General features: G+C 48.8%; 1 protein-coding gene across 2 annotated transcripts in view; it reads right to left on the minus strand.

Annotated features, from left to right (window-relative positions):
* Nucleotides 1-18,322, minus strand: part of UBE4B (ubiquitination factor E4B) — a 2,401,822-nt gene that overhangs the window by 1,521,763 nt on the left and 861,737 nt on the right. For both annotated transcript variants that reach the window (XM_069609995.1, XM_069609996.1), the window contains one exon: nucleotides 16,132-16,245. In XM_069609995.1, coding sequence (XP_069466096.1) covers nucleotides 16,132-16,245 — 114 coding nt within the window. The remainder of the gene's footprint in view (nucleotides 1-16,131; nucleotides 16,246-18,322) is intronic.

An 18,322-nucleotide genomic window follows, 5' to 3' on the forward strand; every position in this document is an offset into this window, starting at 1 on the left:
CCTCATTGTCTGATGTGTGGATGGTGTCTTCTACCCTACAGAAATACATTGTCAAATCTGGTAGTTGTCTCGCCAGCCCTCGTTCTCACTCTGCATTGGTGGTCGAGGGAAAACCTCTTGAAGGGGAAGTCCTTCACTTCACCACACCCGCAGTGCAAGCCACTCTCATGACAGATGCATCTCTCACGGGGTGGGGGGCCCACCTGCTTCAGCAGACAGTGCATGGAGTGTGGTTCCCACAAGTAGCATCCAACCATATAAACCTGCTAGAGCTATTAGCAATGTCCGCTGGCCTGACACCACTGGCTGTTGAGCCACTCTTGCATGGGACGCATGCGCAGGTGCGCGTGGGGAACCAAGTACATGCATGACGCCATCATACCTAGCAGCCGCATGGCCTTGCATACCGTCACATCCCGAATGACTACATATTGAGGGATCTGAAAAAGCATGTTCTGAACCCTCTCGTTGGAGGGGAAGACGAGGCTGTCCTTCATCCGGATTAGAGCCCCAGAAATTGTTTTACTTGACTGGACTTCTTCTCATTGATAGAGAATCCCAGACTGAACAGAAGGTCTACGGTCTTCTGGGTGTTCAAAAAGCATGTGTAGTAAGAGCCCCCCGTTATGAGCAAGTCGTCGAGTTAAAGGTAAACCGGGACGGATAGTCTGCGCAGGTGTGCTGCCACTACTGTCAGGACCTTTGTAAACACCCTTGGCGCTGAGGCAATGCCGAAGGGGAGCACCTTGAATTGGTAGTGCCTGTCCTCTATCATGAACCTTAGATATTTCCTGTGCGCTGGCAACATTGAAATATGAAAGTATGCATCTTTCATGTCCAATGTTGCCATGTGGTCCCCCTGTTTCAACAGTGGGATCACTTCGAGTAGCGTTTTTTTTTTTTAATTTCTTTTATTGATTTTATACAAACAAAACGACAAAAACCAAACAAGCAGCATAATCATAATAGTTACATTACACATCAAATTATCTTAATCACTGCTCCCACTACCCCTCCCTCCCACCGTGAGCCTATTTGTCAATCTCATTCAATGTTTGGCACATGCTGCTGGGTTTCGTTCTCTTCGGAGTCAGTTGGATCTGATATTACTCCAAACAATTCTGCTATTAGCGTTTTCCAAGCCAACAGGGTGCCCGCCTCCCCCTCATCAGCCAGGCTACTCGCTTCTTGCCATGCCACCGTTTCAGCCTCCGCCCATTTCTGCATGTCCTTCCACCATACATCCACCCTGGGTTTGTGGCATTTCTTCCACCCCATGGCGATCCTACGTTTCGCAAGCACATACGCCAGATTTCTCAGTTTCTCAATATGCTTAAGTTTCCGTGGCCTAGGAAACCCACCCAGTAAGCAGGCCCAGGCCGTGTCTGTGACAAGAGTAACCCCTTTATCAGCCAGTTTCTGCGCCACTTCTCCCCAAAAACACCTAATGATCGGGCACGACCAAAACATATGTGTCATGTCAGCGTTCTCCAGGTTACATTTAGGACACACTTGTCTTCCAGCGTTTCGGAACTTAGATATCCTCAAGGGGGTCATGTATGCCCTATGCGTTACATACAGCTGTATTTGTTTTAATCTGACATTTCTAGACACTTTTTTGTGGTAGCCCAGGGCACGCTCCCACACCCCATCCTCTATCGGGGCCCCCACTTCCGCCTCCCAGTCCAGTCTCAGATGTGTCAAATCTTTCCCTGCCTTAGCCATCACCATCTCATACAGTCTCGAGATCTCATGACCTTCGAGTAGCGTTACCATACGAAATCTTTGAGGTTTTATAAATTTGTTCACTGGGCGCAGGTTCAGAACAGGCGCGCAGGTTTAGAACAGGCGCATGGTGAGGTCCTTTTTGGGTACAAGGATGTACACTGAATAAATACCCTGGTTTACCTGAGGAATACGGACGGCTTCTATGGCGTCCTTTCCCAGAAGCGCTTCCACCTCTTGAATCAGGATCTGCAGATGGTCCAGCGTAAGGTGTCGTGAATGTGGTGGTCTGAACTGTGGTGGTCGGGCGAATTCCTCGCAGTACTCAGGGGCGCCGTCTTTATGACCCACTGGTCTGAAGTTATCCCCTCCCATGCCGCAAGGAACGTTAAGCGCCCCGACCAGGGTGACATGGTAGGGGACCTGGATCCATTGATTTCTGACCAGAGGCTGTGGCTCCTCTGGGGTTGGGGCCTCTGTCTTTGCTGCGTCGTTGACCACTAGGTGGGTAGTTGGCGGGGCTTCCGGATGCTTGTCCAGAGTTCCAGTTTCCCGTATTGTAGTTATTTTGACCTGAACCGGATTGGCCTCGAAAGAACCGCTGAGAACCGCCTCCCCTCTCGGGGGAAGGCTTCTGAGCTATTTGTTGTAAGGACTTCAGAGTCTCATGTTCTTTCTTGGCCGTCTCCAGAGCATCGTCGACCGCTTTACCCAAGAGAGTGGTCTCTTCTATGGGTTTGTTAATAAGAGCGGCCTTTGTTTCAGGCTTGAACCCTGAGTTGCGGAGCCAAGAGTGCCGCTTGAGTAGTGTGCCCTGGACCACAGATCTGCCTGCCGTCTCAGCAGTGTCCAGAGTGTTTTTAATTATACATTGATTTACCTGCCTGCCCTCGGCCACGATGGCGAGTAGAATGGACCTAGCGGGTTCAGGAACCTCCTGGAGACCTTCTTGTACAAGGTTCCATAGTGCGTCTGCATAACTGGCAAGCAGCGTAGTGGTATTCACTATGCGTGTGGTCTATGCAGCTGCCGAAGTAACACGTTTACCTAAGGGATACAACCTTTTAGATTCCTTATCTGGAGGTGCCTCCACCGTAGCAAGGGGTACCCCTGCCCGTTTCCGGGTGGTAGTGACTACCAAGGATTCGGGGGTGGCATGGACTTTAATATATTGAGCGTCAGTAGGAGATGGCCGAAATAGTTTCTCCACTCTTGGATTCACTGCCCGGGTCTGCGCTGGCGTGACCAGGGAGGGGGCCAACCTTGTTTTAACAGAGTTCAGGAGAGGAATGGCTTGGCTTGAGGGGGGCTTCTTTCTCTTTGAGAATGTCCTCCACAAAATCTTGTTCGGGTCCCGCCTCCTGGATGGTGATCTTAAAGTGCTCTGCTGCCTTTCTTAAAATGGCATTGAAAGCCATTTGATCGTCCACAGGCGAGGCCGGAGGGGCTGGAGTGGTGGGAGGGGAATCCAGGCATAGGATATCAGTGTCCTGATCTTGGGTAGGGAGCGCCCATGGCTTCTTCTCCACTTGCTGGGTCTCCTCCCAGTTGCCCATGGCATCCACCTCGTCATCAGGGTAGTCTTGCAGGAAGGAAGGGTCTTCTTCCCAGTCATAGATGTCTTGGTAAGTGTCCATCTGGACCACATCTTCATGGTGGACAGAAGTCGAAGTGTCTTGAGAGTCAAGATTTTCATGGAAACGTGAAGCAGACACCAAAAGAGGGTCTTCGCGAGATCTCTTAGGGGAAGGATGATCTGAACCTGAGACAATCCTTTCCAGACGGTCCATGTATCCTTCAAACTTTTCCCTGGTCCACTTAGATGAACCAGAAGGGGCAAAAGATGGAAAAACGTCACCTTGTTCTTATTGGCATCGGAATGTGTCCCCCCCCCCCCCCAAGGGTGTTGGACAGAGGCTCCCGACTGTCCTCGTAGGTTTCGCGAGTACTGAGGGGTCATGGCGTGTCTTTAGACCTGTCGGCGGCATGCTCCATGCGTTTCGACGGTTTCTTAGGTGTTAACCCAACCGCCAAAGTAATCCTTGCGGTACTGTCCTCAATCTCTGCCAAATCGGCATGAGTCAACGGGTCAGCAGTAGATTTACCGCCTACCGTGGCAACAGAGGGCCTAGCTGTAGATTTTTCCACCTGCAGAAAAGCTAGGAGGCCTCGGAGTAGGTTTTGGGCCTACCAGGGCCTTAGGGGGCGCCGCAGCGTCGGATGATCGCGCTTCGGTGTCCAAACCAGATTTAGAGGTAGCGCCCTTAGCTTTGGAGTGCCCAGTCGCAAGACGCTGCTGTTAGGGAGAATTCTCATTCTATGGCTAATTTCCCTCACCTAGCGAGACCCTCAGCAGCTTTGCTGGATCTCTGGAGTTATTTCTTTCCACTTGGTAAGAGTGTGAGCTTTTCCCCACTCTTACACCTATTTTGATATGTGTCTGTTACCTGTTATTAAGATTGTGAGCTCTGGAGTACACCACTTCAGTAGCCCCCTTCAGTAGCCCCCTTCTTTGTGTGTGTCAGACAGCACCTTCAGTGCAGTGACACAGGGCTGTCGTTCAGATTTCCCACCGACTACATTTCTGAGGTGACTACCGTCCCCCAGAAAAGGGTAAAGTTACCATTAACTTTACTTAGTCAAATGTAACCACAGATCCAGTACACACCATCTTACATGGAGTGCTGTCAGGGTTAACTCTTAACTCTTCTTATCTGTACCTCCTAGAGCATTGTTTTGCTCTTAACATTTAGACATGGCTGGTGGCAGTGGTATCTACCCTAAATTTCTACCGCGGTTATCTTATATAACCGTGGTAATATTGTAGGCTATTGTGTTAGCCTCAAACTTAAACCCGCTTGACCAAATCCGTTTTCGTTTGGCTCCGGTGCGGTTTATTCACCATTTCTTTTTGTTAAACACCTTCTTGTGTTTTACTTTGCGCGGCAAACTAGGTTTGCCTTCTTTGTTCACTGTCTTTTGGCGGGCTTCTACCTAGAAGCCCTCCTCAAGGCGCCTGGGTGTCTAGGTGGGCTGAATGTGAGGGAGGGGTGTAGTCACCCCTAGGGTATCCTAGGAAACCCAAGTCACACTTTGTCATGGTGGGCCGAGGTGGTTGTCCGGGCTGGACAACCCCCCTGCTGGGTGATTGACAGCCAGGCTGTCTGAATGGGGGTTTTGCGCATAAAAGGCAGGTCTCTTGGGCTGGAAGTCAGAGAGTCACCACTGGAACTACAAGGAACCGATGAGAAGTGGAGGAGAGGTCGACTGCTGCAACTACCCCGTACCGGTGAAGCCCTGCTGCAGTCCTGAGCTATCTACCCTTCAACGACTAAGAGGAGATCCAGCTCGGAGTCTTCTTCCCTTGAGCCTTGTGGGGATAACCAGCTCATCTTCAGCCAGAGGTCGCCTTTGTGGTCGAAATCACTGCACAATGCTGTAGTGATCCGGATAGCCACCTGAAGACCCTCTCCTGTTTTTAAGGAGCGCACTTTTTATTCATTGTCGCTGCTGCCGGCCTCATCCCTGTGTGGTGCGAACCCCCTCATCGTCCTTCATGCCGAAGCTGCAGGAAAGCGTGGGTCTGCGGAAAACCAACAGGAACAACTGCCGTGGCACCAGCTTTGTACTTTGAGAAAGGTACTGTGTCCTGTTTGAGGAATTTGGGGGGAAATCCCTATTTCTCTACTTTAAGGCTTGTCCTTATTTTCCCTCCTTCTTATAACTTTTGCTTCCGAACATTGACAATATCAAAGTACTCTTGGCAACGTTGAATTTTGAACTGTCCGACTGTGTGATCCTCGATAACAGGCACCCAGTGCCACTTGACTTTGGCTCCAGCCCTTTGACTCTTGAATTCCTGTCTATGTGTGTTCTCCGATTCTGTCTGCCTAACCAACATATTGCCTGTGATTTTTGCCCCCAACTCGCTCTGGGTATCTCGGGTGGTAAGTGTGTTTTTGCCCCAGTAACATTTCTTGCCACGGATACGCATTTATCTACTAGACCGAATTGTCAAAAAGTGATTGCAATTGCATTCACGGTAACGTGTTCTGTTTCGTAACACCGGTCCATTCAAACACAGGGTACTTACCTTGAGTAATACTGTACAAAGTGAGTTGGTTAGTTGTAGCATATTTTACGTGTGGTTTTTGAATTAATAGAAGTGTTGTGTTGATAACAAATGGTTTAAAAATAAATGTACTTATATTTTTTACCTGAAACCTTGAGTCAGTGTTTGCTTTAGTCACAGTAATTGTGGTCTCTTTGTGTAATCTCTGCTACTGCTCATATACTCTTGAGATAAGTCTGGCTGCTCCGCTACTGCTACCACTTGAACATAGTAGTACAGGCTTGTACCAAAGGTAAAACTTGTATTGCCACCTGTAGTCTTAATTGTGTGTAGTGGGCCCTAAGGGCACTGCACAGGATTCTGCCTAACAGCTGCTGCGGATGAGGGGAAAGCTGCTGATCTACCAGATCAGAGGATTCTGTCAAAATGTTCGGCGGTCCCGTTTGTGCTTTCACCTTTTTCGACAGAACCGTCGAAATCAGTGATGGGGTTGTGTGCTTAGTGTGTGGTTTCTGTACGCCCTTGTCGCTGGGTATTGTCCCCAAAGCAAGACTTACGTCAGGCCTAGAGGGGTCGGGGATGGGCCTGGCCGACATAGAAACGTCCGCCTCAAGGTTGATAACATCCGACTGTCTGGTCATCATCAGTGCCCCCCCCCCGTCACTTTCGGCAGGTGTGGAGGGGGGGGGGGGGAAGAGGGTTCAAGCACGTGACATACCGTACGCGGTCCACTGCTTTACACGGCGCTGCTTAAGGGTCTTAGGCCGAAAGAGCTTACATGCCGCACTCCGCTTCTCGTCGTGATCTAGGGGTAGACAAGAATTACACGTACTGTGATCGTCTTTCCAAGGGTACCTGACCCTACACTTAGGGCAGAACCTAAATGGTGTCCTTTCCATAGCGAAAGGTATAGACAAAGATGACCAGACCTAGAGGGCAAAGAGGAGAGACATAACGAAAGATATGGCCACCCGACCCCACTGTCCCTACTGTTTAGGCCGGCCAGAGAGCCCGGCCACGTGGATGGCTCAGCCCCTGGATCTTAGGTGCCGAAATCCACTGCCTTAGAAACTTCCTGCAGTCTTCGCCGAAGTTGCTTGAATTGCTGTCGAAGTGACTTATGGGGAACTAACCAACAAGGTCGGTATAAAGATAAACAATGTCTCTTATGAAGAGCTCCGCTATAGGGCGACCAGTTATCTGGGCGGGGAAAAAAAAATAATCTGAGGGACCTCAGGGTGTGAGGGATTTTGGGTACACTACACGTCACAATAGGGATAGTGTTACAGACACGCCTATGCCGACGTCCCCTTTCGGTCCCCGAAAGAGAAGATGCAATACTCTGCGGTTACCACAGGATGTCGGACCATATGCACAGCATGTGATTCTAAGCAGATTAACAAGCCTCAGAAACAAAAGTTCCTTTCTGCTTGCACGTTGGGTGATGCCTTTTCACCCCTGGATCCCCCTCTACCAGGCACAGATTTACTGAAAGTTCTTAGTGACATCAGGACCTTCAGTGGTTGGTTCTCTTGCTTCCGAAGGCCTGAAAGGCTCAAAAGAACAAACAAAAAGTTCAAGAAAAGTTACTCTGATTGTGCATGGGTGATAATTCTTCACCTCCGGGTCCCCCTCTTCCGGGCTTAGAACCTTCTCAAATATCAGCCTCCCTCCGTCTGGTTCGCTCAGGCTTGTATTCAAAAGACTTTCTTTTTCATTCACGGGTCGAAGGGGAATGGCTTTTCATCCCTGGATCCCACTCTTCCGAGCTCGTACCTTTCTTGACTGTTAGCCTCCCTCAATGAGGGTTCACTACAGCTTTCAACACAATCTCATCTGTGACATTCACAAATCTGAATTCTTTTTCAACAGTTCATTGTGGAAATCCCTCTGCCGTGTTCACTCTTGTCAACACACTATTTACCCAGACTTTTGGCTTTGTCCCCTCTTTATCGGCATCTCTCTGTCGGGTTCACTCTTGCCAACTTTGTCAATCACACAATTCCTTGAACAGTCCTAACAATGCCCCAAGGCCTTCTGGTAATGGTAGTTTCAACCATAGGGTATTCGCCCAGAGTTTCTCAAGTGAGCACCCACGTGGTGCCTCACTCCTCTGTAGCTCTTTTTCCCCTCTCACATTAATAATTCTTTGTACTTTCTTCAATTAGCCGTTTGTTACTTTTGTTCAACACAGTTCGGTTTCTTATCGGCTCTCCCCTCAACACACCGGCCGTGATGAACCGCTTGACTTTTCTTGTCTCTGGATTCAAGGCCGGTACTACGGTGGCAAGTGTCTCCACTCGGCTTGGTCATCAGCGGAGGAGGGTCCTGTGTACCATTGACATCTGCTGCAAAACATGCTGGCTATTGTTCCCAGTCTTACAATTCCTTCTGTGGAGGTTTCACGGACCTTGGTAGGAAAGGGCAAGTTCGCTTCTCTCCTTGTCACCCTCTCGATTCGCGCTGTGTTTCTCCTGCTCTTGAACTGCTGTGCTGAGTCAGTTCTTTCGTTGTGCAGTCTGCCTTGGTCGTATTGTGCTCTCACGCTCCACCTTTTATCCTTGTGGGGAAGGGAAAGGGCCATTAGGTGTTTGTGATTCTGGTCAATTGCCTGGCTTTGCCTGACCCTTGTGGTGGGACATGTCAGGTAAACGGCTCTGGTGTTTGTCCGTCTTCCGTGGTGCGCGAAAGTGTTTGTGTCGGAAAATGGGGGGTGGAGTGTTTGAGTATCCTACGGGGTAGGATGGGGAAAAGGTGTGATACCGCGTCTCACCCATCAGCGTCCCACTTCCACTTCCTGAGGACCCCACATCCAGGTGATCCTCCCTCATTAGTCCACCCCCAGGAACTGGATCCAATTGTGATGCCTGTGTACTGGCCACCTGGATGACAGATCCTTGGGGACTAGCGAGTGAGACACCTTTAGGTTTCTTACAGCACCCAGATGCAGTTTTTTCTGTCATGTTGCAAGCTACAAATATATCAAATGAAGACAACAACTCGTTTGAAAAGGTATCATGATGCTATGACTATTAAGACATTTTGGCACAAGAAAACCTGTCAACTACTACAACTGTATTTTCCGTAGAGAAGCTTGTGTCACAATCCCATGGATTATGTGCTGAGGTGTCCTGTTTGCACTTGTTCTAAGACACCTCGCGCAAAACATATGGCGTATCTTCACTTGGATCTCTTATGGTGAGATCTCTCAGCAACATCAGCCCAAACACTGCCTGAGTAGCTCCCTATAAAGTTGGTAACAACTGACAATTTCAACCTATAACAAGGAGCTAAATATTGACTTTGTACCGTTGATTACTATGAGCAAACCCTACAAATATTAAAAATGAACTCAACTTACTTAACTGCTAAGAAATTCAGACTATTACGCTAGGGGTCACATCACTGTTTTTCATACTCTATTTCTAAAATGATTACTTACCCCTAATGTAGTTATTTATTTTCATCACCTTTTTTAATAAAAACATTTTCAGTAACATAAGGTTTGGACATCCTCTCTCCCACTCTGAAATTGAAGCCTAGACTGCTCTACCTAGTCATCACTGGAAGAGTATGGTTAATTTTAAAGAAACCCAGATCTAGGGCATTTTGCCACTTATTTCTGCTTTTTAAGTAGGACCATCCACCCATACCCCTCCTTCCACGCTCCTCTTACCTCTCAGTTCCTAGTTCTATACTTCTGACCTACATGTCACTCCCTTTACAAATAGTGCAGTAAAACGCTGTGAAATGTTCGGTGGGGAAGGGTTGCAGCAGTCTGGGGAGAATACTAGAAGCACTGCCTACCACAAGTTCCTCTACCTAAACTCTCAGAAAAAGGCTTTTGGAGTATTTCCTCAACAATAAAAATGAAGAAAGAAAATCACAAACTGCCTAGATGGTGAATTAGGCTGCAAGCACCAGACTTGACTAGGCAGCAAAGGGATGGGGCTAGTTGCTGTAATGCAGATAGCCTTTCTAGGAAATTCAATTGTCTAGAACAGAAGGACAATCCTGTGGTGGAAAAGATGCCACAGTCCTTTAGTCTTAGGGCATGGTGGCAAATAATGTAGAAGAACAAGTTACTTCTTACCTTGTAACGTTCTTTCGACGGGATGTTCCTCCGACGTATTCCTTATCTTAGATATCTCCTTCCAGCTCTGCTGGCCTAGGAAAATGTTTCTCTAGAGGGCGCTGCGCGTCGACGTCCTCCGAGTCGATGTCCCTCGACAGCCGCCGTATCGACGTCGACGTCATCCTGCCTATAAAGGCCGCGCGCAGCGTCCGTTGCTCAGTTCCGTTTTGTAGCCCACAGTATTTCTGTCTGGACTAGACTAATCACCCTGAAGGAGCGTAAGCTGCAACAACAAGGGAAGTAGAACTGCGGGGATGGATGGTAGGGTCGATAAGGAATACGTCGGAGGAACATCCCGTCGACAGAACGTTACAAGGTAAGAAGGAACTTGTTCTTCGAAGGGATTGTGTCCTCCGACGTATTCCTTATCTTAGATAGGCTCCCATAGCAGTATTCTATTATTGGAGGGAGTACTGACTTCACGCTGTCTTCTATTGATGAATAGAGTGCAGTACAGCCCTTCCAAACCTAGTCTCTTGACTGGAGGAGGAATCCAAGTTGTAAAATCGTGTAAAGGTATGGACAGACGACCATGTAGCGGCCGCACAGATGTCTTTAACCGGCACACCTCTCTTTTGAGGGCCGATGAAGCTGCAATACCTCTGGTCAAATGAGCCCTAAGGTTTTGAGGGGGCTCTTTCCCTGCCAGTTTATAACATTCCAAAATGGCTAGAATGATCCATCTGGAAATGGTCTGCTCAGTTATTGGTAACCGCAGCTTGTGACCTGTGTAACCTACAAACAGCTGGTCTGCCTGTCTTATCCTGGCTAGTCTACTGATGTAAAAACTTAAAGCCCTTCTAGGGTCCAGCCTGTGTAACCTCTCTTCCTCTTTCCCCGGATGAGGGGGAGGATAGAAAGATGGTAGGGTAATCTTCTGAGTGATATGGAATTCAGAAACCACCTCTGGGAGGAAATTAGGCTTAACTTGCAGGACAACTTTGTCTTTGTGAAAGATTGTATGAGGGGGTTTACAAGAAAGAGCTTGTAATTCGCTCACCCTTCTAGCAGATGTAAGTGCTATTAATAAAACACTTTTAAGGTTAAGGAATCTTAACGAACAAGAATTGAGTGGTTCGAAAGGTGTGCCCATCAGGAAAGTTAGGACTAAGTTTAAATCCCATAGGGGAACTTGGAATGGTCTTGGGGGATAAACATTGGTTAACCCTTTTAGAAACTGTATTACCAAGGGTAACCTGAAATAGGATGGTTCTTCCGCAGTGCGCTTAAACATGGATAGCGCTGCGAGATAGCCCTTAATGGTGCCAGCTTGAAGGCCTGAATTCGCCAAATAGAGAAGGAAGGACAAAACCATTGGTGTACCACATGAAAAGGGGTCGATATTCTGTTCTCTACACCAGCTGCAAAATCTGTTCCAACGGCAGCGGTATAAAGACTTTGTTGCTGGCCTCGTTGCCGAAAGCAACACCTCCATATCATCATCAGGGAGGTCCCAATCCTTGTACCTCAGCCTTTCAGAAGCCAAGCGTGAAGGTTGAGGGTTTTGATGTCTGGATGGAGAACCTGGCCTCCCCCTTCTGTGAGAGTAGGTTCTCTCTGAGTGGAAGTCGAATTGGAGGGCAGATGGACAAGTCTAGAAGGTCCGGGTACCACGTTCTCCTGGCCCAATCCGGGGCAATTAGGATCATGGTTCTCCGGAATCTTCTCAACCTCCTGATCATGTGAGGAATGACAGGGACCGGTGGGAACGCGTACAGAAGCGGAAACTCCCAGTCCACTATGAACGCGTCTCCCAGAGCTCCTCTCGGGGGAAATTCCCTTGAACAGAACAGATCGCACTTCCTGTTGACGCTGGTGGCGAACAGATCCACCTGAGGGGTTCCCCAAAGGGCGAAGATCTCTTGAAGGACTTCCTGAGCTAGTTCCCACTCGTGGGAGACTGTACTCTGCCTGCTCAGAGCGTCCGCTGTCAAGTTCTTCTCTCCGGCTAGGTGAACTGTCGATAGAGAGATTCCTTCTTGGATTGCCCAAAACCAGAGCTGCATCACCTCTCTGCACAGGGGTAGTGATCCTACGCCTCCTCTTTTGTTGAGGTAATGCATGGCCACCGTGTTGTCCGTCATTATCAGGACATTTTTCCCTTGTACAGCTGGCAGGAACGCCTTCAGCGCAAGTCTGATGGCTCTCAGCTCTAACAGGTTGATATGTAGTCTGGACTCCGATGGAGACCAACGACCGCTGATGGTCAAGTCGTTGGCGTGGGTTCCCCATCCCGTCAGTGAGGCATCCGTGACTACTGTTATCTCCGGCCAGGGTTGCCAAAACTGTTCTCCTTTCAGAATGTTCTCCTGACAGGCCCACCACTGAAGGTCTCGAGCCACCCTGTCGGGAACCTGAAGAAGATCTGTCATTCTCCCTGAGAATTGTGACCACTGAGTCCTCAGTGTCCACTGGAGGGATCTCATTCTCAGGCGAGCCTCTGGCACTAGGAAAATGCAGGATGCCATGAGGCCTAGCAACCTCAAAAAGTCGAAGGCTGGGAGACGTTGGGCATCTTGGAACTTGGTAACCATCTGTAGAATATCTTGAGCCCTCACCTCTGGTGGCGAGGCTTTTCCCAGGGAAGTGTCCAGGATCGCTACTATGAACTGTGGTCTCTGCGATGGTATCATTTGTGACTTCTTTAAATTGAGGGAGAAGCCCAGTCTGTGAAGGGAGTGGCAAACGTGATTTCGCTGGATCTGAGCTTGTTCCGAAGATATAGCCCTGATCAACCAATCGTCCAGGTAGGGGTAGACGTGAATCCCTTCCCTCCTTAGACTTGCCGCCACTACCGACATTAACTTGGTGAAGACTCTCGGGGCGGAGGTCAGCCCAAATGGCAGCACTCGAAATTGATAATGAGAGTTGCCAATTGCGAACCTCAGGTATTTCCTGTGTTTGAGATGGATAGGCACATGGAAATAAGCGTCCTGAAGGTCCAGGAGATACCAACCAGTCCTGGAACTGAAGGGCCTGAAGGATCCGAGAAAGAGTGACCATCTTGAATTTGTCTTTCCTGAGGAATTTGTTCAATTCTCGCAAGTCCAAGATGGGTCTCAGTCCTCCGTCTTTCTTTGGAATGAGAAAGTAAGGGGAGTACCAGCCCTTGTTCCTCTCCGCTACAGGTACCGGTTCTATGGCACCTTTCTCTAGCAGGTCCAAAATTTCCTACAAGAGGAGCGGATCTGGAGCTTTCTGAGAGCTGATCCTCGGTGGATGACTCTGAGGTATGCGTAGGAAAGGCAGGCAGTAACCTTGGGCAACTGTTTCCAATGCCCAAGCATCTGACGTGATAGCCTGCCATTCCGCCAGATGTTGAGTCAACCTGCCTCCTACAGGTGTCCTGTGAGGGAAGTCCTCAGAGGAGTTTTGGGGCAGCTGATGCAGATGCCGATGGTAAAGAGGCACCTGCTGTTGCTGCGGCTTTTGAATATCTACCCCGTCCACCTCGGGTAGTTCTTCTTTGTCCCCTTTGAGCCGGTCGTCCTCTACCTCTTCCGAATGCGGAGTAGAAGCGAAAGGACTTACCCCTCGCAGAGGTTCCTGTGGGACGAAAAGGTGTCTGACGGATTGCAGCACCTAGGGATTTTGCTGCTGCTTTTGAAGTTTGCAGTTTCTCTAAACTGTCATCCGCCTTTTTCCCGAACAAAGAAGAGCCATCGAATGGCATGTTCAAGAGCCTGGCTTGCACATATGGGGCAAAACCAGACTTTCTCAACCAAGCGAATCTCCGGGTTGTTGTACTTGCCGCCATTGCTCTGCTGATACTGTCAGCCGAATCAATGCCCGTCTGGAGGGATTTGCACATAGCGTCTTTACCGTCCTGTATGATATTCAGGAACGCCTCCCTTTCTTCTCCCTCCGGGATGCAGTCAGCCGCTGTAGAAGCACACTCCCAAAGTGTATGGCTGAATCTAGCAAGGGTGCAAGTAGCATTAACAGATTTTAACGCCATGCTACATGCCGAAAAAACTTTCTTTGCCATAGCATCATATTTCTTATCGTCCCTGTCCTGTGGGACGGTAGGGTAAGCAGTCTTGACATCAGTAGAAGATGCTGCCTGTACCACCAGACTTTCTGGGGATGGGTGTTTTGACAAAAACTCCAGGTCTGCAGAAGATACCCTGTATTTTGTAGACAGTTTTTTATTTACTGCCGGGACGACATCTGGGGTTTCCCATTTCGTCATAATCTTCCTCTGAAGAGCTTTATGAAAGGGCACTACAGGATCCTCCTGTGGGCCTTTGTCAAGAATATCTGTGAGGTCATCTTGTTGGAAAGACTGTGAAGGTGCAGACCACCCCATAAACTCTGTGATCCTGGCCATTAAGGCTCTATAGGGGGTTTCAGCATGCTCCCCCGGGTCTGGCCTAGCAAACTCCACCTCAGGGGAAGTGTCTAACCCACTTGCCTCATGTAAGGAATCATGAAGATCCTTTAACCTGCGTTCTTCATAGGATAACTCCTCTCTAACTGGGGTTGCAGGTCCCTGCAACTCAAATGTGTCTTCCTGTTCAGACAATTCACCCTCTTCCATAATTGAGGACATAGTTTTCAATTGTTCTGAACTCATAAAGGGTGTAAACCCCATCTCCAAAGCAGAGGGTGCCAAACTTGTCATAATCGGCCTCGAAAACGTCGATGTTGTCGACGCCGAAGGCTTCGGGCGTGGCGTCGAAAACAAAGGCGGAGGCCTCGATGACCTCGACAGAATTGGGATTCTGCTCGAGGAAGTCGACAATCTCGACGTCATCGAGGACCTGGGGATAGCCACTCGGTGTGTCGTAACCATGACTTTTCTTGGCGTCGACGCCGGTGTCGAAGATGGCGTCGAGTCAACAGACCCGTGTGTCGAAGGTCCCTTCGACAACGGAGTCGAAGACACCGACCTCGGCGTTGACGGAACCTTCGTCGACGGAACCTTCGAAGAAGGTTTTGAGGTCATAGTCTTACTCAAGGGTTCGAGACGCGCTCGAGAAGTTTCCTTCGCCGGGTACTGCGACTCGCAGCGTTTTTGACCTTTGGGTCTTTCGACCAGAGCATCGCTCTCGGCAGTCTTCGAGGGGGTCGAGGCCGCTTTCTCGAAGACGCACATCATATTTTTGCGGAATTCCTCCCATTCAGCCCGGAAACTATGTTTCGTGGGGCAAGGGATTCTCTTTGGAGAAACAGAGGAAGAGGAAGACGGAGAAGGGGATCTTCGACGTCTCCTCTTCGAGTGCTTTGATCTCGAGGAGTGATGGGACCCACTCCGAGACCTGGAGCGCGAATGGTGATGAGGAGACGAATGTCTCGACTTCGTCGAGGAAGAAGAAGCTTTAAAAGTCTTACCTTTCTCCAGCTTCCCCCTACGCTCCTTCAGGGCCTTAGCTGTCATGGACATACAGTCCTCGCACTCCGAACAATGGTGTTCAGCTCCCAAACACCACAGACAAACTCTGTGAGGGTCAGTCAGCGACATCTTTTTCCCACAATCTCGGCATTTTTTGAAGCCGGACCGAGGAGTTGTCGGTTCCGACGAAGAAGCCATCGAGTACGGATCGAATAACTCGAGGTAAATAGGATTAACCTGACAAAACTGAGCAACGGTATTCCGAGGCACTGAGTAAGCGCGGAAAAACGGAACTGAGCAACGGACGCTGCGCGCGGCCTTTATAGGCAGCATGACGTTGACGTCGATACGGCGGCTGTCGAGGGACATCGACCCAGAGGACGTCGACGCGCAGTGCCCTCTAGAGAAAAATTATCCGAGGCCAGCAGAGCTGGAAGGAGATATCTAAGATAAGGAATACGTAGGAGGACACAATCCCTTCGAAAGTGCAATTTCTGCCCTCGTTGGCAGAGTGCTGAACATGTAGCTTCTTTGTGATGCCCCTTACCATTCTTCCATAGTGAGCACCATCAAGGTTACACTGGGGATGCAGCTCTTATGGCTGTACCTTCTTGGGGACCCTTAGGGCCTTTCCTTTTTGTGCATCTATTGAAATATTCACTGTGTCTTTTGACCACTCTTCTATGAGAAAAGGAGATGTGACTTAGTATTAGGAATTTGGGAAGGAAGACAGGTGGGACGAATCCAGGTAAGATTGGTAGGAAGGGCGGGAAGCGAAGGGATTTTCGTTTACTGTGCAAGTCATCTTTAAAAAGCAAGCAGACAGATTCAAGACTTCTTTTGAAGAAGGTATGGCACTCTTACCTGCAATTGTGACTTCTTCAGGTTGCTGTTAACCAGAGTTGCCATGTAACTGAGAGCAGCTTCCCTTGTCTCACCGTTCAGCAGGATACAGTGCAGGATCTTGAACAGCTCTTGCTGAAATTCACAACAGAAGAAAACCTTAAGATGCAGAAAAACTGCATTTAAACCAACCTTATCAGCCAGTCTTTGCAAGAAACATCAAAAATCTGATGTACATTACTCACCGTAATCATATTTCTGGGGCTTGTATCTGCTTAGATTCACATGCTGTGCATATAGTCCGACATCTAGTGGTAACTGCAGAGTATTCCATCTTGTTTTTGAAGTTCGAAAAGGGATGCCGACCTGGCCGTGTTTCTAACACTATCCCTACTGTGATGTGTAGGTTACCCATGAGCCCTCACCCATCGCAGTCCCCCCGGTCGTTTTTGTTCTGCCATTAGGGAGCCTGAAGAGAATGCGTGAGTGAGTACAGAAGGAAAGGAAAGGTGTGAGATGGGAGTAGTTTCTTACCTGTAACTCCATTTCTCCAGCGTTGGTATCGTTCATGGATTCACATGCTGTGAATATACCCAGTCGTCTGGCTGGGAAACCTCGGCAACGTTAGTTTAGTAGTTTTCCTATGGAAAAAACTGACACCTCAAGTGTCCCATCAACGTCGTTATGGGTGCTTTAGGCCGCACCAATGGGATGTCTAGAGTATAGCTCTGCCCCCGCCGCTTCCCCTCAGATTTTAACCTCTCCAAAAAGAGGATGTCCTAAGAGACTGTTTGCCTGAAGGGGAAGGCTGAAGAGCGCATATGAATCCATGAATGATACTATCGCTGAAGAAATGGAGTTACAGGTAAGAAAATACTCCCTTCTCCAGCATTGGATCGTCCATGGATTCACATGCTGTGAAGGGACTTTGTAGCAGTAAGAGAGCCTGGAGGTGCATAACAGGCAAACAGGACATAGACATGAGGCAATATGGTCAACAAGAGAAGGGCATCCCTTCAAACCAATACAAGAAAACAAACATATAGTAAAAAAAAGAAACGGAAGCTGCAGGGTTTACCTTACTGGAACAGGTGTTGGAGCACTGCATGTCCCACCTGTAAGTCTTCAGTATGCTGTTGATTGAGACAGTAGTGCCTGGTGAATGTGTGGGGCACTGCCCACGTCGCTGCCTGGCAAATATCTTGGACCAGTATGCCCACCCAAAGAGCCGCTGAAGTCGCCATGGACCTTGTTGAGTGAGCTCTGGGAGCCGACTGTAAAGGTTTGTTGGCTTTAGTGTGGCAGAAAGATCTTGTTTTCTTTATTTTTTAAACTTTATTTTTGTTCATTTCAAATCATAACACAACAAGTCCCAACAGTGTGCCACGTGTTCCCCACCCTCCACCCTCCCTCCGATGGTGAAATAAAAGGATATAGAACAGTCATATAATTGTGCAGTAGGTTCAGCATAAGGCTTTCGCCAAGGAATTGAAATGTTTGATGATACATTAGCGGATGGTTTAGATTATGTGGACAGTTTCAGTCTGGTGCGGAAATTATATAGTTAATGTAGGGGCCCCATATATCTGGAGGCCTTGCGTGAAGGGGCAGAGTCTTGATAAAGTTCAATTCAGTGTCTTGACAGTATTTTATATCTATTAGCCATAGTTGTGTAGTGGTGGGGCGTCTTCTCCCCCAGATTGTGGCGACCCGCCGTCGGGCCAGAACCAGCAACAAGCTAGTCAACTTCCTCACCGAAATCGGTATGTCTTTTGTGTATCACAGCATTGCTACCTTGGGGCTGTGCTCGATTTGTTCGCCCACTATTGCGGAGGCTCATTCTAGCACCTCCCTCCAGAATCGACTTATTGACAGGCACTCCCAAGCCAGGTGTATAAACGTTCGCATGTTGCTGGTATGGTTGGACGTTGACTGTGGAGTCTGGCCAGGGTGTGGTACACCTGGTGCAGGAAATTGAAATGTATTTGTTTATAACGTGAGTTTAGGGACACTTTCTGGGTTTGCCCCAGGACGTATGACCAGACTTCGTCCGGGATCGTGATCCTCATTGATTTTTCCCATCTCGTCTTCGGGGTCGTTGACTGGGTAGTAGTCTCGGATAGGAGGTTTTTGTAAATCGTGGATACCAGCCTACCTTCCTCTTGAGATTGGATTACCCTGTGCAGGAGCTGCCATACAGGTGGTTGTGCTG

Source organism: Ambystoma mexicanum, chromosome 8, assembly GCF_040938575.1.
Source record: "Ambystoma mexicanum isolate Mex_15411 chromosome 8, UKY_AmexF1_1, whole genome shotgun sequence".
NCBI lineage: Eukaryota > Metazoa > Chordata > Amphibia > Caudata > Ambystomatidae > Ambystoma > Ambystoma mexicanum.